At 39.4% G+C, this 24,185-nt stretch overlaps 1 protein-coding gene across 5 annotated transcripts in view; it reads right to left on the reverse strand.

Moving 5' to 3' along the window:
* The window catches only part of GLI3 (GLI family zinc finger 3), a 206,183-nt gene that overhangs the window by 47,276 nt on the left and 134,722 nt on the right, over positions 1-24,185 (reverse strand). For all 5 annotated transcript variants that reach the window (XM_014258681.2, XM_005529928.3, XM_088056135.1 and 2 more), the window contains 2 exons: positions 19,755-19,904; positions 12,000-12,201 (listed from right to left, as the gene is read on the reverse strand). In XM_014258681.2, the coding sequence (XP_014114156.1) occupies positions 12,000-12,201; positions 19,755-19,904 (352 nt within the window). The remainder of the gene's footprint in view (positions 1-11,999; positions 12,202-19,754; positions 19,905-24,185) is intronic.

The raw sequence follows: 24,185 nt of genomic DNA on the forward strand, positions 1-24,185 counted from the left end.
TGCTGGCATGGTGTGCTCTATTGGGAAGAGAAGGCCTGGATTCCTGCCCTCCTTCTCAAAGTTTTTCACGGCACTTTGTTCAGCAACTCTTGAATACAGGATGGATGGGGAATCTCTGTAGCCCAGAGCCCCATGTGATCCCTCTGCCTTGACCAGCAAGCCTTGACCATATGTTCTCCTGCTGGCTCTGCCAAGCTCACACTGCTTCCTCCTTGCCAGGCGGCCAGCACCAGCAGGAACGGTGGACAGTGGCACCAGCTGCCCTTCTCCAGTTGTTCCAACATGTCGGCTTATAAATGCAGTGTCACTCAGGAACCACCTGAAATTCATGCTTAAAAACCTGAAAGTAGCAAACCAACAACCAACAAGGAGTAATTCCAGAGGCCTCATTTTGAGTCATGTTTCTTTTAAGATAGTTTTAAGAGGCTGCATTTCAGACAAGGAGAGCTCAAGACTCCCAAAATCCAAATGCCAGAAGTACATGAGATTCCTGCCCCAACTGTTCATATTTTCCAAACACCAGCCACTTCCAAAAAATCTTGGATTCACAGAAATGTAAATGAACTAGGAATCTTTTCCATCCATCTACCTACTGAGATATGAAAATTTATACCACTGGAGGGAATTTAATTTGTATTTCTGTTTCAGACTTTTAAACAAACTAGAAAAGGAAAAGAAGATGAAAGCATGTATGGCCACTAAAAATTACATGCCAGTTATCTTTTTAGTTGTTGAGTTTTATGAGGAATAAGGGCTAGAAGAAACATATAATATTTCTGCTTAAGCATTCAATAACTCATATACACTGACAGAAAAGCCCATCAGTGATATCATTTATTTTATCATATAGTGGGCTTCTGTGTCTGTCTGTCAGTCTGTCTGTCTCTCTTCTCCTCATCTGCAAAGTCTCAAACTCCCTTCACTGGAGGTAATTCAGGGCAGTGAACTACATTGCAATTACATGAGCACATCAAATTTTAAAGAACAGACTTCAAGAAGAAGAAAAACAGACATTATAATCAAAACCAAACTTTGTGGCTACTTTGTGGCTGTCCTGCTAACAAGGTCGTTCAGTTTCTGGTCACAGCTGCGGAATTTACCACAAAACATCTGTGAATTAGTCAGGAAAAAATCCTTCTTTCCTATGCATTGCATAGGTGTGCCTAAGAATGCAAAAAATGAAGAGATTTCAATTTTGTGAATACTACAAGGATTGTCTCACTATATCACAGTAATTTTCTTCCCAAAGTCTCTGAAGGCACCCTCTTTGTGTTATAAAATACAAAGATGCATGGAAGACTTGCACAAGTATCTGAGTGCTTTCCCCTTTCTGGTTCTGCTTTGCAAGGTTTTAGGACAAGAGCTTCCTAAGCATGGTAATGAGGGAGCATTTAATGAAAGACATAGGGGAACAACTTGAAAGAGTTTAAAAAAAGCATTTGTGAACTTTTGGAATAGCTGCAGACATAGCCAGCAGGTTCATATGTGACTAGACAAATCCTAAGACAACATGTCCATAAAGAAATACTGAAGAGAACAAGCAAGAGTGTATACTTTGGGAGTTGCTAACCTAAATGCTGGGAAAGCACTAAGAGAACAAAAGTGAGCAAGCAGGGGGGCTCATGTGCTTCTTTAAATAGAATCCCCTGTTTGCACCATCAGAGACACACTAACTGGAGTAACACCCTTAGTTTTACCCAGTGGGATATTTCTGATGTTTTTTGGAGGTTTTTTTCCTACATTTTTAAACTTCAGAAAGATAAATTTGTTTCTTTGGGGTATCTTTATTTATTCATATAGAAACATATTATGTTTAGTATAATACTTATTAAAAGTTTCTTTCCTATCCTCTGTCTAAAGTATTTCCTGTGTCAACTGAAGATCTAGCACTTTGTTATTCCACGTAGCACTCATTATCTGCCTTCCCCTTTCTCTTTTCTTTTTCAAATATTGGAAATTATTTCTATGCCTTCTTCCTGTGCAGTCTGGAAAAAAAACCAGGTAAACTCTATTTCAATTCATCCATATAATTTTTCAGACTTCTGATCTTTTTCTTTGCTTGTTCTTGTAGTACCCCAGCTGTCCAGCATCTTTTGAAATAAAACAATGTAGAACAGGTCATCGGACAGGAATGTGGGGTGTAGTGAGACACACTGTCTCCATCTAGACCATGGGGCAGGAGAGGGCTTCAGGCCTTTTGGCCTTTTGAAGGGTCTTTGATGTCTGGGTGCTGCACTCACAATCCTAACACTCACTTCACGAGGGAGGTTGCAACCAGCACTGCACAGGGACATGCAGGCCCTTCCTGACTCATGGAAGGGCCTTGGCACTCCCTGTTTGCTGTACAGCCTCCATCACCTGTTCTTGCCATCAGGGACTTACACCAAATTATAAAAATCCCTCCAAAAAGAACCCCAGTTCAAGAAAGGGCTAAGTAATTTCTAGGTGGACTGCCTTCATGTTCAATAAAGCTGATCATCACAAACTAGGATAACACCTAGTTAACTTTAAAATGCACTTCTGTTTGTTTTCCCACAATATATATAATACTCATATTCAAGTAGGTACAGTTGTCACCATTTTGGCTCATTGTCCCTTAAGAGTTGCATGAAGCCTGTGAACAAGGGAAACAGAAATCTGGGTTAGTAGGAAACCACTAATGTTGGAAGAATATCAGGACTCACTGAATTCAGTGATGCTTTTATCCTTTACTAAGACCAGGCCAGGATTTCACCTTCAGTTTTTCATTTCTATTTCCAAAGTCCTTATAAATTGTTTATGAAAGTTGTTGAGAGGCAAACAAGCACCTTTCTGTTTTACTAGTGGACCCAGCTATTGTTCAGGAAAGCACCCTAATAACTCTTAAATACTTCAGAAGAGGGACTGACTTCAGCAAGTCCTTAAGTGCCATCCTAAAACCTGGGTCTTACAGACACAGTAATCTCAAGTAAGTCATAATACAAGTCACAAGTTAACAGTGACCATATATAGCTTTTCACGTGCTCATCTGCTGTTTTTTTAAAAATAAAACCTAATAGAGGAAACAGCTTCATTCATCCCATGATAAACTGCCATGTAGGAGCCACTATTCGAAATACAGGACATATGTAAGCATGGCTGGGAGCTGAGCCATGGGTGCTGAGAGAATCTGCGTAAGTTGACTTCATGCATAGAAGTTTATATAGATCTTTTGATGGAAAAATGTACATCTATAAGATGGAGCCAGGAACACTGCATACTCAGATGCGAAAAGCTGTGGACAGTCAGCAGGACAGACTCATAGTTAGACCCCAGAAGAGGTGTAGAAGAAAACAAGCCAGTGAGTTCTCCTTAGACAAGGATGCAGAAGATAAGAAGCAACCAGTAACAATATGTAAGAAAACCATCTCCTGTTGTTTGAGTTGGCAGAAACAGGAATTAAGTACATTCCTTGCAAACACACAGGACTGAGTAAAAAGAAGTTTCTAACTTTGTCCTCTACTTCTCCTCATGGCACCAACCTGCAAGAGTGAATGATGATAAATTGCTCAGGACACATGAGTGACAAATCACTTGGCAGCCTTGCAGCCCTTAAGAGATTTGAGAAACTCTTACTGTTTCAAGTATCTTAGACACAAAACAAAAACCAAACAGCATTACAGGAAGACTTCAAAATGCACTTCTGTTTGGAGCAGTTTACCCACAATATATGTAATACTTCTAGTAATAAAAAATTGTGCTTTAAATTCTGTTCTTCTCCCTGAATTTTTTAACTGACAACATTGTGCTTTGAGTAGGCAATGTAGAGAAGTCATCAGTAGTTTTTATGGCATGTTACTCAAGTACAGGGGAAAACAATACCCAACTTTGGCTATGAAACACAGACTTTGACTATGAATCACAGACATACTGTAATCTTGAATGCAGGTATGAGACTTGAAATCCTTTGAAAAAATATTTCAAAAATGACTAGGTTTCAAATATCCTTCTGCATTTGTAATGTTGACATGGTGCATTAAAAATCATTAACTTAGAGACAAGTCATCTAAATGAATTCATAAAAAGACATATCTTGCATCTAATAAATTAGAGCATGTATTTTACTAGGTTTTCCAGTTTTCATCAGATAATAACCATCACTGTACAATTGCATTCAATTCACATACATCATTGCTCCTTTTTATTTTTTTACTTTCTATTACCAGTTTAAAATTAACAGTCTGTGGTTTGTAGTTTCTCTTCAGCTTACCTTATTATCTATTCTGTTTTATCTGCTAGGCTAGGTGAAATTTTTCTTCATGAATATATTGCCATACCCAGAGTAAAATGGCATCGTTTCACTGAGAGCAGTGGGGCCACGCTGATTAACCTTATGTGCTCAGACAGCACTGTCAGCTTTGTCCTTCTCACTGGATTATTCCTGTGAAGGAATCCTTAGTATCCTAACTGGACTTTGAATTAATGGTACCTTGCATAATTTATCTGTGCTCCCTCCATGCAAGCTGATGCTGCTTCTAGCAAACATAATGTTGAATTAAATTCATGGCTAAGCACTTTCAGGCTTCTAAACCTGGTAAAATTTATTACATTCAAAGTGCTAATTAATACTTGCTTTTAGGGTCTGAAAATGAAGTAATGAAGTGCTAAACTCCAGCACACTTGTCTTAGCTTGAGAACTTTGCTGGAACTAATACTGCTCTGGATTCAATGATTTTAAACTCTTTGAGCAACACTGAGCTGGTCTGGAGCAAGTTGCTTCAAACGGGCTTTTAATTAGAAGATCTGTGACACAGATTTACAGGCATGTATACGTAATCTCACTTGTATATAGGTGCACCTGTACATGTAAATGTGCATGCAATAGGTGCCTGCATAGTCTGCATTCTTTATGTTGCTCAGCTCCTTAGATTTTGCACTTTCCAAAGGCAGAAATCTTGCCATTCATGGTTCTGGTGTTTCTGGTGAGAAGCATCCACCACTTTCTAACACGAGGTGTGAGTGACCTCTGAAACAATGTCCCTGAATGTCACCCTCCTATAATCTACATGAGCTTTGTGCAGGAGGCCAGCTGCATGGTTATATTTCCACAGAGCCTGATACAGATGCAACTTTCTGTAATACTGGTGAATTTCACTTTTATTCACTTTGTGGCACTTCTCTGTCATTCACACTTCCTGAAAGAAGGTATGAAATGAAGCTATTATTGCAGGATAGAGCATTATATTCCCTTCTTTAGATTAACCACAGTACAAGACCATGGAGAATAAAGCCCTATATTGCACATATGTGAAGGTCTAGTTAGAGTAGGACCTGTTTCAGAGGGGTTGCACTCAGACTGAATTTGACTCAGTCTGAACTGAAACAAAGCTTTCATTTACAACATATTGCATGCAATTAATTAGAAAGCTTTTAATGTAAGAAAGGCTTTCAGTCAAAGTCAGCTCTGTATCTAACTTAGCCAGATCTCAGTAAGAGTGATAATAAAACAACAAAAAACCTATAAATGCTAATTACAATAATAATAATAATAATAATTACATCATTAAACTTTTTATCCTACACATTCTATCATAACAAGCTTCTTGCAAAATATTGCTGTGAATGTATTTTGTTCTACCTGTGCTATGCTAAATATGTCTTTTTTAACTTCATTAACCAGCATCTGATTGTGTCCTTTTACACAGATATAGTTACAGAAATATACAAACTTACAACTTACAGTCTAAAACATCAATCAAAGGTAAGAATTAAAGTAGTCGGATTTAAGTAAAGATTAGATACAAATTCACAGATGGGGTCTTCTGTTTCATAGTGCAATTGTCAGCAATCTGAGCATGGAGTTGAGAAATGAAAAAATTATATCTGCATATGTGACAAAATTATTTTGAGCAGCATGGTGAAAGCTAAGTGGTTATCTTTAGAGCCCAGTACGCTAGATGAATGAGCAATACTGATAGCAAGATGCATATCGATACTGAAATGGAGTCAGAGCTACTCATACACTGGTTCTAAATTAACTGAGACAAATGACAAGAAGCACTTGCTTGTCTCAATGCAGAATTCAATGAAGGAATGAAAATTTGATCAACATGAAGCTATGGAAAAAACATGTTAAAACAATTGGCCAGGGGAAAAAAAAACTAGAAAAAATCATGGTGCATTTGAATTGCTGGTCCTCCCCTGGAATATTATTGCATGTAGTAGAAGGAGACTTTCAGACAGTATCAGCAGAAAAGACAATGCAAGAACTCTAAAGAGCAGACTGAAAACAACATCAGAAAGGAGATGAATAAGAGGAGACATAATAAGAATATATAAAATATTGAATAAAGAAGGAGGATTGAGAACATGAGGGCTTCCTGTCTTATAACCATGAGACATTCTGTTAAATTCAAAAACTGGATAATTTAAACCTGATAAAAGGATACTATTTCCTTTTTTTTTTTTTCAACAGAGTATAATTAGACTGTTGGTCTCTCTGCTAAAGATACTTTCACTTTTCTCTGTTGATATCTTTGTACTTCATTTGGATATCTTAATTCTATTTTTATTTTTCTCTTGATTTTTTCTTTGTGTTTGTAAAGGAAAACTGGAGAAATTATTACCTAGGCACTCATCTCTAGATACAATGCACTGACTCATTATACAGCAAGCATTCTATACGAGGAGCTTATATGAGATGAGGAAGTAACTAAGAATCCAATACCTGCTTGGAGAAATACAACTCTTCTTCACTGATGTTAATCCACTGCTGTCTAAGCTCACCCTAGAAACCCAGCTATCCCTTTCTAGTGCTTTTTGTGAAAATATCCTTTCCACCATTCCCTGATGCTTCAGATCAACTCAGAGCAAAGTGATGGGAGCCAGAGCAGCCAGAGTCTGGCTGTAATTAACCATGCTATGTTAATTGTTCTGATACTATCAGGGAAACAGGGCAGCTCATGGGGAAAAAAGAAAGTGCTACTGTGTTTTCTCAGTTTCTTTCAAACCTTCAAGGAGATCCCAAAGGGCTCTTCTGCTCACATGAAACTGAATTTTCACAGGTTATGAGACAGCTAAGTTATATTCCCAGTTTTATCTGCCTAGACCCAAAGAAAGTCTCTTGTAGTAGGTGGAACTACTGATTTAAACACCTTGGATCTGACAGGGAATTCAGATCATTTTCTGACTGACTTTATAATTTTGGTATCACAGCATTGCCAAGGGACTAGAGGTTCTAAATTTCAAATCTTACGGAACATGAAGTCCCAGCCTCCTGTGTTTATTAAAGACCAGTTAATCTTTTGTAAAGGTTTTGAATCAGTACTCTTAATATCATGGGAAGTGATTACCCCCTCTATACTCACTCTAAACCACGCTGTCTCTCAAAAAGAAGTGCTACTGAAGTGCAAAGTCTAATAATTGTCACAGGTAGCAGATAGAACATTAAGTACGTCTTGACAAAGGATTAATAGCAGGGGTGCTGCACTGCAGGACTGAGGCAGGTAACCAAATGAGTAAATGTCAAATGAAGGATTATCCTCATTTGATGCTATTTCACACACCTCCTTTCTGCATAATCTCTCCCAGCTGAGACCTAAACCAGGTGTTTTCAAATGCACAAAGTAGAAGCTCTACCTGGTGTGCTAAAGGAGATCCACTATAAGCTGTCAGCAGGAGTGTCATCTCCTTTTCAAGTACTCAGCCAGTAGTCAGGATACAGCACTACACTGCCAGCTGACAATGGCAAAGCACCCGCCAAGCCAAGCTCTCTCTGGATTGCATTAAACTACTAGTATTTATTATTCAAACTACAGTAGTATCCATGTCAAAGACCAGAGCCCTTCTGTGCTTGGCTTTGTACAAACAGAGACCAAAATGTGGCTCTTTTCACCTGATTTCATCCTCAGCATCCCACAGTGCTCATACAGAGGATCCAATGCTGAAAAGCTGTGTGAAGCACAGGATGTACTCTTTCAGCCTCTTTTTTTAGCCAGTGCAAAGACCAGTGAGGTTCTGGAGACACTTTCTTAACACAAGCAGCACCTTTACAAAAATGAGTGTAAAAGAGCATTGAACCCACAAAATTAAACATAACAGAAGTAAACCTGCCCACATCTTCATGTGCTGACTTTTTATTTTGCTTTATAAGCTTTTAGTTATGTGACAGCACACCCCTTTTCCCCTCTGCATGATTCTTAACTCATTCAGTCCACAAGACACACGGTAGCCTTCAGCAAGAGGTCCTCTGGTATTTTTCTTCTCTGTGCCCAGAGTAATGCCCATAGGCCTTCCTTCCCTTGTATTTAAACCATCAGTGAATAAATAATTACTGACACCCTCCTGAGCTTCTCCACTGTGCTCATCACTGTATAATCTAATTGCTTCACAAAACATTAATGCTTTCAACCTCCCTCTGAGGTGAGGGGGAAGGATTCATTTTGCACAGGAATGTGAATCAAAGAAAGATGGAGGCAAAAAGTGTCACTCATTGAGGTCACCCAATTTCAGGCAAGAAGATCTGGGCTAGTAAACATGACACAGCATATGAAGTGTCCAAAACAGCTGTCAGTATCTTCAAGTCATAGCTGTGAGTAATTTGACTCAACTGAAGACTTAAGAGTGGTAGGCTGGGACTCCAGAAGACAAACTGAGCCTGGCAGACACTTTGGACTAACTCAGTTTGCCCAGTATCAGTCTGGAACTGTGATGCAGGAGCACACGAGGCCCTCCAGGGAGCAAACAACCAGGTACGAGGCTCCCTTCCCTTTCAGGCTGCCTGGAACAGGTGAGGCAGTGTCCTGTGGCCCTCACTGATCCACAGAGGATGTTCAGGATGTTCAGGCTGTGCACTGAAGAAGACAGGGGCCCTACAAAAACCGTGCAACCCTGAAGTTAAAGATGGTATCAGAGCACAATCACAAGGGGGCAGTACCTTCATTCTCCGAATGACTGACTTCTGAGTGCTTTATTTTGCAGCCTTTTCTCTCTGCTGCTGCAAGTCTACATTGTGCTATAGAAAGGCATCTCACACCAACTTGCTTAGCTTGTACAGCTTCTGGGGTGTCTCCTGTCTCCTCTAAAGACTACTTTATGTTTCACAAAACTGTTATGGCTGGACAGACAGCTGAGACTCCACAGGCTTCCCAAGGAGGTACCAGAGCTGCAGCTGCAGGGAAAGGTCCTCCTTCCCCTCTGTGGGCCCTGGACTGAGTGCTTCGTTTATTTAACACATGCTAATAGAAACCTCTTAAGGGCTTATCACTTGGCTGAATGGGACAATTTCTCAAGAACAGCAAAGATCACATCTACATCTTCTAGGCAACATTCCTGGCAAAGTTCAGCTTCCCAGTAAAAAAGGTAAGCAATAGCTCTTCTAGTTTGTACAGAAAAATCTCTTCTTCCCTAACTTCATTTGGATAAATTAATAACCTTGCTGATGTTTTTTGGAAATATTCAGCATTAGATAGGTATTTACCATGAAGAATGCTGCCAAGTGTAAACTATTTGGACTAAATTAAAAAAGATGGGAAACAATATCAAGAAGTAGAAGGATTGTGTAATGTTAAGTATAGTTAATGCTACTGATATTATAGGAAGTATAAATCCTTCCTGTCTTGCAATTCCATCTAGTGGCTTGCTGAATTGTACCATTTTCTTGCAGCAACTCTGATGACGTTAACCTGCAAGTTTCCAGAAGCTGGGATTTTACACCAGGAAATGTTTCTTTATAGACTTTGATCATGGTTGCTGACAGGATATTAAATGGGATGAACCTATGGTTTTATTCAATATAACAGTTCTTGTGCTGAATGCATTATTTGCAAGACAGTGGATAATAAATTAGGTTTTAGTGACAGTCCTGTTGGCATTTAGTCTTGGAATTTATTAAGGAAATTAAATGTGGTTTGTATTTAATACCTTACATCACTGTTTATTTTGGTTTATATAGACAGGTTCACACTGGAGAAGTTAAAAGGGTACCAACAGAGGTGAGCTGAAAAGCAGGAAGAAGAGCTGTCCCTTTCCTTCCTTTCAACTGAGAAGAATGGAGGTATACATTTCCAAATTTGCATGCTGAATAGACATACCCTTATAAAAATGGAAAAAAAAAAATCTTAATTCAAAATCATGTGAAATTCTGTATTATGCATTCCTGGGAAGTATGACCAAGAGGGGCTGAAAGCTTTGGTCAACCACAGGTTCAGCCACACAAGCATTGTTTTCTTCAGTGACACCAGTTCACAAGACTCACTTTGAAGGCTCCCTAGAATCCTTACTCAGTCTTTGCCCACAACTCTCTCCAGTTCCACAACTGTCTTCAACAAAACTATTCATCTGACTCCAGCTTTGTTTTGGAGAAGTGAAAGGAGAGAAGACTTATTCCACTGCAGAGACTATGCCAACTTTCATGCACTATTTTCTTTACCAAAGTCACAAGTTATGGGAAAGGAATTTAGTTATTAAGTGCCATCCCACCCTAATGACAGTGCAGATAGCACACCTCCACACAGTTACATGTATTTGACAGATGTGGTCCAACTGCTGACAGCCACTGACATAAATCGCATTCTTCATTAAGGGGCTTCATAACTGGGACCATGGCTCCATTGACTGCGAAGTTGTACTTCACAGAGCTATGACACTGTACCTGTGAACTACTACACAGCTACTCAAGTACATCAGAGCTACGAAGCATGACTGTTTACAAGTGCTTAAAAAGGAAAACACAGCACTTACAAAAATATCAATATTTACAGTGTTGTCACTCTCAGAGTTTATCAGGCTCATGATTTCTAACACACCACTTGTGTGCCCCCCATCTTCTCCAGGAGTGAAAATCCCCATAGCCTGTTTTCAAAGCTGTAAATGTGTCATTTTTGCCACAGAAGCATTTCAAGATTTCACAGAATATTCTGAGTTGGATGGGACCCACGATGCTCATCAAATCTGACTTTTTAAGTGAACAGCCCACACAAGGGGACAAACCCATTATCTTGGTAGTGTTTTTGAGCCTTGCCTAAAATGGGTGCCCCATCTCAAGAAACTGCTATAGGGACTTGCTCCTTTGCCTCACTGCAAATTGAAGGTGGAAGCTGCTGTTAAGCCAGGGCCCAGAAGCACTCTTTGAGGGTTATAACTGCAAGCCCAACATTTTCTGACACTTTGGAGAGGTGGGGGATTTTATTTTAGAATACCAAAGGAGCTTTTCTCAGTTAACATATAGCCATGCTACAAATACAAAAATGTTCTGCAGTTGCATCTCCATTTTTCCTGCTCCAGCTCTTAATTTTCTTCCACTCTTTTGTTTTCACACTATTCCTTTAGTGTCCTCGCCTTTGTGCCCTATTTTTCTTCCCTTCTCTGTACAACTTCTGTCCATCTCTTCATTTGCTACTCTGCTCTTCTGCCTCCAGAACAACCATTTCTGACTATTTTCTTGCACACACAAGTGAAGCAGCCAAGTCAAAATCACAGAATTTCTGATGACAGTACTTCCTCGGTGCCACAAAAAAAAGAGAAAAAAAATTAGCCAGAGAATGTCATATCTTTCAACACATGAAAAAAAAAAAAAAAATTGGAGATGAATACCCAAAAGTTAAAGCCAAACATTTGAATTGAACAGTACCATATTTCTCTTCTTTACTTTCTGATGATTGTAATGTAGGAACATTTCACTGTCCATCATATCTATAGCTAGAAGAACCCAAGTGAATTAAGTCACAAGCGTATCCTAGAGTTTCTTCTCTGAAAATGGATTCCTGGACTCAAAAACACACACTATTCCTACTGGTCAGACAAAAATATTATCTGCACTGGACAGTAATAGGCCAAAAAGTTCCTTCTGGTTACCTTTCTGAGCAAGAAAATAATATTTTATACTTTAAGTTCAGGTGAATACACATTATAGAAACTGCAAAATGCACGTATTCACAAAAAACCCCCACAAGTTACTTAAAGATGTGAGTATACGTTAACATTTGTGTGTGTGTGACACATAAATGAGAATACACAATTCATGTAGAAAATACAATTCTTACCTTATTGCACTTGCAGATAAGTGGCCATAAGAGCCACTGGCTGACGAACTGCTACGAGAATTATTGAGAATGGTGACCAAGGAGTTAGGAGATGTCCGTATCATGGTCTGAAGGTCAAAGCTGTGATCAGACAGGGGGGATATGGACAACGTACGCTTACGGCTCGGTCTAGCTGACAACCTCGGACTTGGAAACCTGGCACCTGTTATGGAAACAAAAATAATTACCCACCAGGGTACTTCATGGGATTTATTTGTTATCAGTGATGGGTAGAGGGAGACACCAGCACACTGTGACAAGTCCGCTCTCTTCATTTGTGATCTACTGGCTACGATTGAGGAAAATTAGGAAGAAAAATCTTTCTTCCTATGGCTTACCTCAGGGGAGCTCTGTTTATTAATGTGCAAGCAAAATGATAAATGGCTAAACAAAAGGAAAAGACTTTTATGAGTTATCCCTCTCATTTCTGGTGATTTATGAACCTGATGGCTTCTTAGACATTCACATCATTAATTCAACCATGAGCAATGAGACAATGGTTCAGGTGGGGGATACCAGCAAGCCCAAACCACAACACTTTAATACGTACAGCCAAACCTACACATGTCAAATACGATATAGAAATGAAGAGGCAGTCTTTCCTTTGTTGACCATAATTCTGCCAGGGGGATACTTGATGCAAAACTAAAAATCAGGCCTAAAACAAATACTAGAAGGGCCAGCTCTATCAGCAGAAATCAGATTGACATTCAGAGCATTCAAATGAGAACAGTAGGCTTTATTTGAATTTGTCCAAGATCCCATGATATTCTTTTGTTGAGGTGTATAGGGGCCTACAACTGCTAAATTTCTTTAAAACTGGAAAACAGACTTTTCAAAGCAGCAAAATTAAGGCAAACATACAGAAACCACTTAAATAAATACATATTACATTTCTAAATTTTATGTCCTGTCCTGAAAATCTCTACCTCTTCTGATCTATTTTACCATGTTATCCCAACTCTCTGCAGTCCTGACAGAAGATATATCACCTTAAATTTATTCCCTTTATTTAATTATTTTCCATCTTGGTTGAAAGCAAGGAGAGAATTAGCTTCCCCACTGCGTACTGAACAATTTCCTATAACAGTACTGCTGCTTCTACCCTTTTAATCCCTTTAACCTGTAGCAAAGGACTGAATCCTAATGATCCTGACAGCCAGGGTCATGCAGGTCTTGGGTTTGATGCCTACTTTACAGCTACTTCTCCTAGAGTCCCTGACATTCTCTGTAACTTTCTAATAATTCACAGTTGGCCACAAGCATCCAGTATAGATCTGTCTGTCTTTCCTATCTTTGTGTCCAGGACCAATTTTTTGCAGGGTAATTAAATTTACGTGTCTAACAATAACCAGAAGAAAAACCCAAATGACTCTAATTAGAATAATCTTAAAACCTGAGCTAGATTAGAATCTATTAGTATGCTTTCTTAAACACCTGAGTGGGTTCCCCTTCTTTCTGTGCATGCTAGCCAAGATTTTAATACAGTATCAAGGGCTGCCATTTTATTGCTGTTGTGACTGTGTGATCAGATCTTAATTTATAACCCTTCTCTTTGGCACCTGGGTAATACAGAGTTTTGTTCCTTCCTGCTCTGTCTCCAGAATAAGCCTTAGTCCATACAGCTCCAATCTTTCAATGAATCATCAAGGTCTTGATTCATCATTAAAAATTTAGGTACAGCCATTTATTTATTCGTAAAACCTACCACATGCTATTTTGTGTAATCTGTTTTATCTCCTTTTTAGGAGTTTGCTATTGTACTGTGTCTGATATTTTATTAGTCCTGTGCTTCATGTCTTTCAAAGGCAGAGATCTTTTTCTTGTGCTAAAATAAGAAACAACAACGATCAGCAGCTACAATAAACTGCAATATATCTAACAAGGAAATACAACATACATGTCATGGTAAAACAAAAATAGTAGTAATTTGCACTTGCATCTTTCATCCACATCTCTTCTCTGCCGACTGCTCAGCTGGAATGAATTAAAACAATGCCTCTGGAGTTAGTGCTTCTAATGTAATTTACCCCAGATGAGGATACAATTCAAGTGTTTTATCATGGGTTTACAAGGGCATAGCTAAGTACAGACATGATATTCCCTGCAGTGCCCTGTATAGTCTCAAAAACTGCAGAGACGTCCCTCCTCCTCCTCCTCCTCCTCCTTCTTCTCCTTGCCCTTTCTGGACTGAACCTGTCTCCTTTACCCCCTGCCTAAATCATGCTATGGCTCTTGCATGTCTGCCCACTACTTGTTACACCTTCGCCTTGCCTGCCAGCTGCTGCCAGGGCATCCCTGTGTCTGCTCTGGACGCAGGAGATCTGTGGCCAGGGATGGAGAAAGACACTCCTTACAGCTGCCAGGGGCAGCACCAGCACTTGAGCCACACATACAGTAGTCTCAGCCTTCCTCTGTTCCTCCAGGCAGCACCTGTTTCAGGCCCCATCTAGCTCTGGGAATTCAGCAGTCCCCTCCATCTACCTAGGACAGGAACAATCTCCTAAGGGAGATTTTGCAATATCCTACAAAAAGGGAACATTTCTGCTTCAGCCAGGAAAGATCCCTATGGAGTTCAGACTCACAGGAGACAGGGATTCAATTCAAGGGGGGGGGACACAACTTAAAACTGAAAATACAATTGAATGGAATTACTGTTTTGCCAGAATTTCGTGGTTTAATTAGGTCTCACGTGCCTAAAAAGTCTTAAGCATGAGCTGGCCATTCAGTACAGGACATTTGCTTAACCATTTATTTAGCATAACATCAGTTTCAGTTAGTATGCTACTATGAGAAGGAACAGGTCACAATTTGTCAGTGCCTCTGAATACTAAACCAAACTTCCCAGCCTTGCCCAGCATTTATTTTAAAAACAAACACTTCGATATTTATTTATCAATTTGAGATGTTCATCTGCCCACAGTGCTCTCCCACTGAAGTATTACATTCCCTACTCAATAATGCTTTAAAATCAGAAAATGAAGGAGCACTGATTCACTAAAAATCCATTTACCTCTGTGGAAGTGCTGATGAAAAAAAACATCAGCTTTGGCAAAGCATGCAAATGGAAGCTGACAGTGAAGATTTGCTTGGAAATGTCACCCTTTTGGAGTAGACGTTATAGAAATAAAAAGTCAGTAGTAGACAGTAAAGACTTGAATGTGCCAACAAAAACTCCAGCAGGTGTCAGAAAAAAAGATCTTATTCTGAGGTGGAGATCAATTCTAAAATAACAGATATCTATCTCCATCATAAATTTCAAAAATGGAATATGCCATCCAGCAAATTTGCCCATGAATTTGATTTCTGAGTTGAAGTTTTTAGCATTGCTTAATCATTTATAAGGCAATCTTCAGACATGTATCATTTATTCCATCCCTTTAAATCAAACTTCATCAAACCTGTTTTATTCCCTTCCTTTAAATCAAACTTCTTTGAACACGTTTCAGGCACTAGTTTTTATTGAAGGGTGTGAACATGGGACATTTGTGGGGGGTGGGTTTAAAGTCAAAACTTTTTTTCTTTCTTCTCCTTCTGCCTTCTGTTTACAGAGGCGTAAAAACTTTGTTTTCACTGTATGAAAGTTTATCATAAATTCTGTCTTAGTTTTCAAAATGATAAATCTGTCATCAGTATGAGAGAAGAAGGAATGGCTTTGATACTCCACCCTCATTCCCCAACTGTGCTTGACAAACAGAAACCCAACCCAGTCCAAAGCTTCTCACTCCAGTTTAACTCTTTGGGCTGGTGTTTGGGTCTGGCTGAGATGATGTTCATTTTTTCCCACTGCAGCCCTCACAGTGCTGTGCTTTGCACTGGCATCTGGAAAGGAGTTTTGGCTGCTGCTGAGCAGTGCTGGCACAGCCCTGTCTTCCAGCATTCTCCCCCATTAGAAGGCCAGAAGTGGGCAAGATCCTGGGAGGGGACACAACCAGGCCAGCTGACCCAAACTGACCAAAGGGATATTCCAAACCACGTGATGTTAGTTCAGACATGAAGGCTAAGGAAAAGAGGGTGTGAGGGAGCATTCGTTATTCACAATGTTTGCCTTCTGGAGCAACTCCTCCCTGTGCTGGAGCCCTGCTTCCCAGGAAGTGGATGGATGTTGCCTGCTGGTGGAAAGTAGAGAATAAAAATTTTTGTTTTCTCTTTGCTTCTGCACATGCAATCTTTTACTTCTGCCTGAATAAACTGCCTTATCTCAACCTACGTGTTGCTTTCCATCTATTTTTCTCTCCCACATCCACTGAGAACAGGGAGTGACAGAGCGGTTTGGTGGGCATCTGGCATCCAGCCAAGGTCAATGCACCACAGCTGCCCAAACTCTTGAGGTCAGCTGGGTTACTAGAGTCTCTAATGCCAAAAGGAGTAGGTCAATACCAAATACCTTTGAAAAAGAGAAACCTCCTGTTCTAAGTGAGGACAGACAAAAGTAAATCAGAGTGAGGATATTAATAATTTGGAATCTTGAAACCTCACAGAACATGCTTGCGCTCCACTAAACCTCATTTAAGAGAGCAGAACATATTCCCCAAGTGAAAAATGCACCTATCAACCCAAAAGACAATGATTTTTAAAATTGTTATAGTGCTTAAAGATAGTTGTGGCATTCATTATCTTTACAGCCACAACAAGCAATTTCAGTTTTGCTGCTGTGGTGCTGTCAATACCTTCCACATCTATTCAGCTCCTGTTCTGATGCTACACTTACAGGTAACAAACTGGACTTTTTTAGAACAAGCAAGAAGATGGCAAGGCTTGCTCAGGGTCTCTGGCCACCAAAACTGTAGAAAAGCTTTATACTAGCAGAGAAAATTTTGGTCCAGTTTTCATGCTGCTCAGGACAGGATGAAGAAGAGTTACAATTAAGCAAGCATAATCTTGGAAGATTTAGCTTTATAATACATTGCAGAAGAATAAAGAATAAGCTTTATTATTCTGCAATTTGACAGCTCAAGGACAGTGAAGATGTCAGAGCTGCAAGAATTCTATTGCTCTTTGGATAAGATTTAACCTCTGATTAATAATTCTCCCACTCTTATAATCCCCATTTGAAATCAGTTTTCCAGCGCCACAGAGCAAAACAGAAGACCCCAAACGGCACATACTGTACACAATACACTTTGGAACTCAGTGCATGCTGCTGTTGGAATTATTATTTGCACTACAGGAGGGGGTAGAGATTCCAAATTTCTGTGCTAGATGCTGTCTAAGCACACAATTAGGAGACAGACTTGCTTCAAAAAAGAAGAACAATGTCTTGCTTGTATCTATTTGGTTGTTGTGCAGAATAAATGAGCAGCAGCCTTTCAGTCAGTTGAGTCAACTTGCTCAGAATTTGATAGCAGATAATGAGGGAAACTACTCATGTGTCTTCTGCTTCCTTTGACAAGACTGGCAAAGGCGAAACACTACTTTTAAGATCACCATATAAATCCTTAAGAAGAAAGATCCAAACAAATGGCATTGCTTCGCACTGATCGCTGTACTTTGTTATTAAATGCATACATGGGCATTCTTATTGGGGACTTTTTTAAAGTCTTAATATCAGCTTCCTGCTAATTGTTTTGTTCTTGTTTCTAATCTAAAAATCTGACAAAGAAGAAAGGGGTTTTCTTTAGCATGATGAATGATAGGACATTCAGATTCCTACTTAATGACAATTAATTTACTGTATACCCATGCAAGTTAAGATAGTTTTAATTAGTTTTTACAAAGTAAAAGGGTAACTTCATACTCTATTTAGATAAAAGCAGCTATTGCCTGACTAAACACATTCTCATCAAATACAGAAGGTGAGCTGAGTGACCTTACTAGGATTCACTCTTATTTTAATTCTCTATTTACTATTGAAAAATAACCCATTTGCATAATAGTGCAGTTTTTGTCTCTAACTCTGAAAAAATGCCTAATTGAAAAGTTGCTGGTATAATTAATCTCAAATGTGTGATCTTAATTTTTAAAAACAAACACAAAACAAATTAAAGTGTGCATTTCAAATCTATCCTAGCTAGAGCTGGTGAACACAAATATCTTTATTAAAGATGATGGTTAGGTACCTTTTATGAATGGACTGAAATTATGGGCAAAGGTCAAAATATTTACTGTTAAGTAAGAAGTGATAACATTCTTGGGATGTAAAAGATGCAATTCTATGTATATTATAGCATACACAATCTCTACTAACACATGGAGATCCTTCTGCAAATGCATTATTTGTATGAGTGCTGCAATGTCTTCTGTTTTTCTCTGGTTTTCTGGCATATATATGGGTATCTGCCTTTCTAAAGGCTGAATAAACCCATTAGATCAAATCTGCGCCCAAGAATGTGGTTTGGCACTGCTACTTACGTGCCTTCAGACACTGTCTAACAGTAGGAACCAAAACCCTTGAAAATTTAAAACAACCCTGCTCGTGACAAGTGAAGTTTGACTAGTTGACCTTTGAAGTTCACTTCCAACATAAACTGTTCTAGGATTCTATGATCCTTTGCAAGGAAGCCATGCCCAGTCACACAAGCTGGGGATCTGTCCTTGTGGTAGAACACAGCAGCAAATTTACATTACCTATTATTAACAGGCCTTCAGTGCATTAGCAGTCTGCCTCATCTCTCCCTATTCCTCTCCAAATCCAAGGAAACAGAATGAAAAAAGCTTTCCTGCACAGTTTCACAATTATCTGTCTTGCCTGATTATTATAAAAATTATTGGTCAGTCAAGTACATCACACTCCAAGGCATGTGTTCTGCAGGGATAGCTATATATATTCCTTTATTCCCATGTGTTCCAGAGGTAAACCTCCCAACACCCAGGCTCCCTGAGATTGCCAGCTATGGTGTGCAGCCAACAGCAGGAAGAAATTGCATGTGAACAAAAAGCTTAAAATTCTACAGGAAAATAAGGTTGTCAATACTATTGTATTGGTCTGTACTACCAAGCAAAAGTCAACATCACCACCTCTTCTTGCCACCATTTTTTACTGCCCTCATCAGAAGGAACAGAGTACATCCTGAAAAGCATGTAAGCATCTATGACTCGAGGGAATGCTCTGCATAATCCCTTCTGGTTGATCAGAAGAAGCAGTAGCAAGCAGTTTGCAAAGGGGTCCTCTCTTTTCCTACTTCAACAGAGAAACAGAAACAGATTAGAGGACTGAAAGATGCTAAGTGGATAAGAAGGCTCTTAATATTATGGAAATATTATGGAAAACTAAGTCAGGATCCTTGAGAATCCAGCAAACTGCTTCACTATACAAGTGGTTGCTGGTCTATTGGTCTATGATACACAACTTGTAATTGCAGCTAGCACTCTCTGAGAGGTGCAGGGCACGCTCTCCTAGCAGAAAAACAGATGTAAACTTTCTGTTAACAGAGAGCTCATCAGGGAAATACTCAGACTAACTATGAAAGTGAGTTACTGATTGCAAATAGAAAAGGACATTTTCAAAAGCACTCAAGCCCTGCTAGAAGTAAAATTTATAACCTGTTTTCAGGAGCAGTCCTGCTCCTCTCCCTACTTTCTTTCCAAGTTTACTTTTAGGCTTGACATAACCCTTGTGCATTTGGCAATCAATTCTCTGGCCCTCTAGCCTCATGAGGAGGCTTATGTTGACTCCCACTTCTCTATCAGCACAGAGGCCTTTCGGGTCAGACCATGAACAATCCATGTGGTTCCCTTTGTAGGAACCTTTCTACATTTCTAGAAAATATCACTCACTATCCATGGCATGAAGATATTCCATATGAAGAGCCCCGGCGGCTCCTGCAGTGGCAGCTGAAGGAATGATGTCTGCATACGGGCTGCGCTGGCCTGCCAACAGAGCCATCTGATGATAATATTCAGCTGGACTGACGCCAGCATGTGGAGCTAGAAAAAACAACATAAAAGTACCATTAGTGACGTAAGATAAACAAGAAGGAAAGTTTTATCACATTGCCCGTTTCTCTGGCTATTAAAACAGCCTGTTTATTTTTTAATGTAATGCAATGTCTGCAGTATGCCACCACTGGTCAGTATTTTTAACCAATGGTACTGTAAAGACACCATTCACTAAAACAGCTCGACATAAAATATTAATGAGCTTGGTGATCTCATATTTTTGTATTTATTATTAAGTGACTCAAAAAGTGACAGGCTGACAGCAATGGAAACTAGTATGATTTATTTAGTGACATAAAAAAGCAGGAAAACCATCCTAGCATTTTATTCACATTTACCTCATCCCTGGCCCAAAGGAATTCGTCTCTAAGGTAACAGTGTGGCTGAACTTCCATAAGCATCAGGTATCTGGAGTCTCTACTTAGGGGGCTAGAAGATTCTCCCTCACCATGTCCCTCTGTGTCTTGTTTGCCTCTTGTTTGTGGAGCAAAGAGCATGATTCCAGGACAAATAATAACTGTCCACAGACAACACAGGGTCAGTTTTTTATGAGGACAGACTGTAGTCAATAAATGTGACCATCCCATCCTTCAAAGTTCAAGTATAAATATGCTTGACACACAAGCCTGTTTGCAGAGTCAAAACTACAGACTGAATAGATGCTACATCAGTGAGGTTATCATGATACAGTCTTCTGATAATGATTTGTATTAGCTGCTGTCTCATGTAATAATAACGTGAGAGCTTCCTGTTCCACTCCAATTTTCAACCAGGCCTTCAACTAATGGGAAACCCTGGAGAAATACAAAAATTGCCATCACTTTAAGATCACCTCCTCTCAGCAGGCTTCAGGTGCTACCGAAGGTAGAGGGCCATTTCACAAACTTGTTTAAGACATAAAATAAGCTGGGCTCCTTCTCCTTGATCCTGACCCTGACCTGCCATGAAACCTGAGGTGAACAGCCCTTCTCTCTGGTCTCTCCCTGTCCCACCTGCAAAACAGTTTACACTCTGGTCACCACAAGATGGTATGCAAGCTTGCCTAAAACACTTAGGGTTCCTTAGGTTAATGAGCTGCACCCCAAACTGGTATACCAGATCATTTTTATATTCTTTCATATAATTTGATTTCTTTAATCTCAGCAGTGGAATCTAGAATGAAAACAAAATTTTAGGCTGAAATTCTTTGAATATTGTTACCTCCACAGAGCTACTAAAAAGGTAATTTACGTTTTCATTAGAAAAGCTGATCCTAAATGTAAACCTTATAAACAAAGAATCAATATTTACACTTTTAATGTTCTTTTGAACATAAACAAGGCATTGGAATTTGGAGAAAAGTTTATTCAGTAAAAGATTGCTGAAGTGTATAACCTGCCTTTATTACTACCAAATAAAATGAAAGAATGTGCTTTTGATGTTAAAATGTTAAATATAACATATAAGAAAGGGTTTTGAAAAAGAGAAGTATGTCAAACAGGAATAGAAATGGCATAAAAATGAGCTGAGAAAAATGTAAAGTTGCTGGTATTTTTTCCAAATTACAAATTGATTTCACAATTAAACACCATCTTTCCACTTCCTGTGAAATGGTAAAGAAATTATTCAGACCAAATTTTCAAAGATGGGTAACTTACACTGAATCACTGATTTTAAAGTTTTACAGTAGTAGGCAACTGTGGTATATTTCCAGACAGACTGAAAATACTTCCTGAGCTTTCTGACATAAGTGTCTGGGTTAACTAATAATAACATTGGCTGCAAACTTTAAAATTAACTGCTGCAGAAAACATAGTGAACACATAACTGCATTACTAAATGTCCCATATGCCAAGAAATGCTCTGGTGCTCTTATAAGATTATTCCTTACTACCTCCCTCAAACATAAAAAATTAGCCTACTAAATGATGTATTGTGTGAAGGGTAAATGAAGGATAAACAGGAAGATCCACAACCCTGAATTTTTTCCTGTTTATTCCCGGGTAGTTTCAGCTTTTTTCCAGTTTTTCCATAAGCAGAGGCATTTGCTTCTGCACCGAGGCACAGCTGAGCTTCATTTGAGCACTGTCCTCTGCACACAGCAACAACTCCATCCTTACCCCTGCTCCAAATCCTCGGAAAAGTCCTCAGCCACCCCTGACCCACCAAATCTGCTGTCTAAGGAGAAGTGACAAGAGTTATGTTCCAGATTGTTTTGGCTCCTGGCCATCCCTAGATCTGTGAGCTGACAGACTGAGCCCAATAGTACACTGATGTAATTATCTAACTGTCCTAAAGCAATTAGGGTAGCAAGAGAAATCTCACTATGGCATTCGGAAGAATGGTAAGAACTTACAAGTTTTCACAGCTCAAATGCTGTATCACTTAAGCCATGGTGTCCATCATGTTATTAGCATGTTATGTGCATGTACCCCTTTAAACCACAGGAGTGTTTCACTGGCATTCTAGAACAGCTCAAGCCATGATTCAGATTCTCTGATCCCAGGAACCCACATCCAAAAGAGGCATTTCATTGTATCCCTGATGGATCATACAACAGACTATGGATTCCAGGGAACAAACCTGCAGCTTTTCAACAACATGCTGTTTGACTGAGATATCTTCAATGCCTCAATCAAGTGACTATATTGTCATTGGATGCTGCACATCACCAGGGCTGTGGTAACTGATCAAAGATGAGCTGTGAGCCTACAGGAAGTGTGAAGTAATATGCATTTGTTTAAAACCTGAAGAGACATTCTTAAACTAATAAGTTTAGCATGCACTTATGACAGATTAAGGCTGTGTATACAGTCAGGAGTCAAAGCTCAGGGGATGAGCATTAAGACAGACTGTATTCAGCTGTACTGTCCACACCTGAGTGTCTCATGCCATCTGAAAGCCTGGGAGTGTCCAAGCTACAAAGGCTGGCAGGAGAAAACTGTCTTTCTGAGGTGGCAGGTGGAGTTGAGGCAGGGTATTTCACAGTCCTGAACTGACACCAAGCACCTGCACTGTATGCAGATGAACCTTAGCACCTTCATAATTATGATGGAGCTCCAGACTCAGCTGCTAACACGCCAAGTGTCCGTTTGCTGGGGAACTGAATAGTTCCTTGAGGCTTCACTACCTACAACTCACTGGACTACAGTGGCAGAACAACACAGCAGGATCACACATTTCTGTACTGTAGACATCTACATTTAGGTGCCAGAATCTGAAACCAAATTCTACCCTGTGACTTCTGGAGTGTCAGTTGGGTGCTGGGTCAGAGAACGCTATGTGCCTACTTCTTTGCAAGTGAATTCAGGGTGGTACACCTGAGACCACAACTGTATACAGTTTAATGTAATAGGTGGTGATAGGTGGTTTCCTTCACACCTACCCTTGTGTGCCACTGGAACATACCTTAAGCATAAGTGAAATTCTGCAGGAATGGGACCAGAGGAGTATTGAAGATAGCGAGGTATTCTGCATATTGGCTCTTGTGAAAAAGCCTGAATGTACACTGCAAGAATTTTCCCAATATATGCCATTACATTATAGCTCTGTCATTTTTGTCCTGTATCTAAAGCTCCAAAGTGCCTGAAGTCAAAACTTGTCTTTCTGACCACTCAAATTTATTTTTTTTCAAAGTGTTTTTTTTAATACCTCTGCTAAAACAAAAAGGGTAGAATTAGCAAGAATTCATGCAACACCCTAAGTGCTGCTAGGAAAGTCCTATGTGAATGCCATATACCTTGACTGACAATAGGTCATTAAAATTTATTCTCATAAGAATATGTGCCCATAACTAATGGATTAACTGTAAAGGTATATATTCTTATAAGCGAGGATTAATTAGTTATCCGTTTGGATAGGGTGCACTGCTCATTTTTCAAATTCAGCTAAAGGCAGTTTAACTCTGGTAAGTTTCTGAATTCACTGGGAAGATCTTTCCCATTGTTAAAGTACCAGTTTAATTACCTTTCTCTACACAGTTGATTCTGAATATGTGTATTTTGGTTCCCTTCAGCAAATGCTACAATTTTGAAATGTCAAACTGCTTATGTTTACCCACTATTGAAAAAATTAGAATTAACAAGACAGCCTTTTTTTTGCAACTCTGTTGATGGCTCACTTTGGTAAAACTCCCACTGAAATGAATAGGAAATGTGCTAGAGTAATGAAAAGACTGATCACAGGAGTGATCAGCCCAAATAGTCTGAAAAGTAAAAGCCATGGTCACACCAAGACCTAAAGCACTGAATTTCAAGTATACTGCCTCATTTAGATTAAAACGGACAATCT

This window comes from Pseudopodoces humilis, chromosome 1 (genome assembly GCF_049639895.1).
Source record: "Pseudopodoces humilis isolate 2021_Gansu_Grassland_sample_001 chromosome 1, ASM4963989v1, whole genome shotgun sequence".
Classification (NCBI taxonomy): Eukaryota; Metazoa; Chordata; class Aves; order Passeriformes; family Paridae; genus Pseudopodoces; species Pseudopodoces humilis.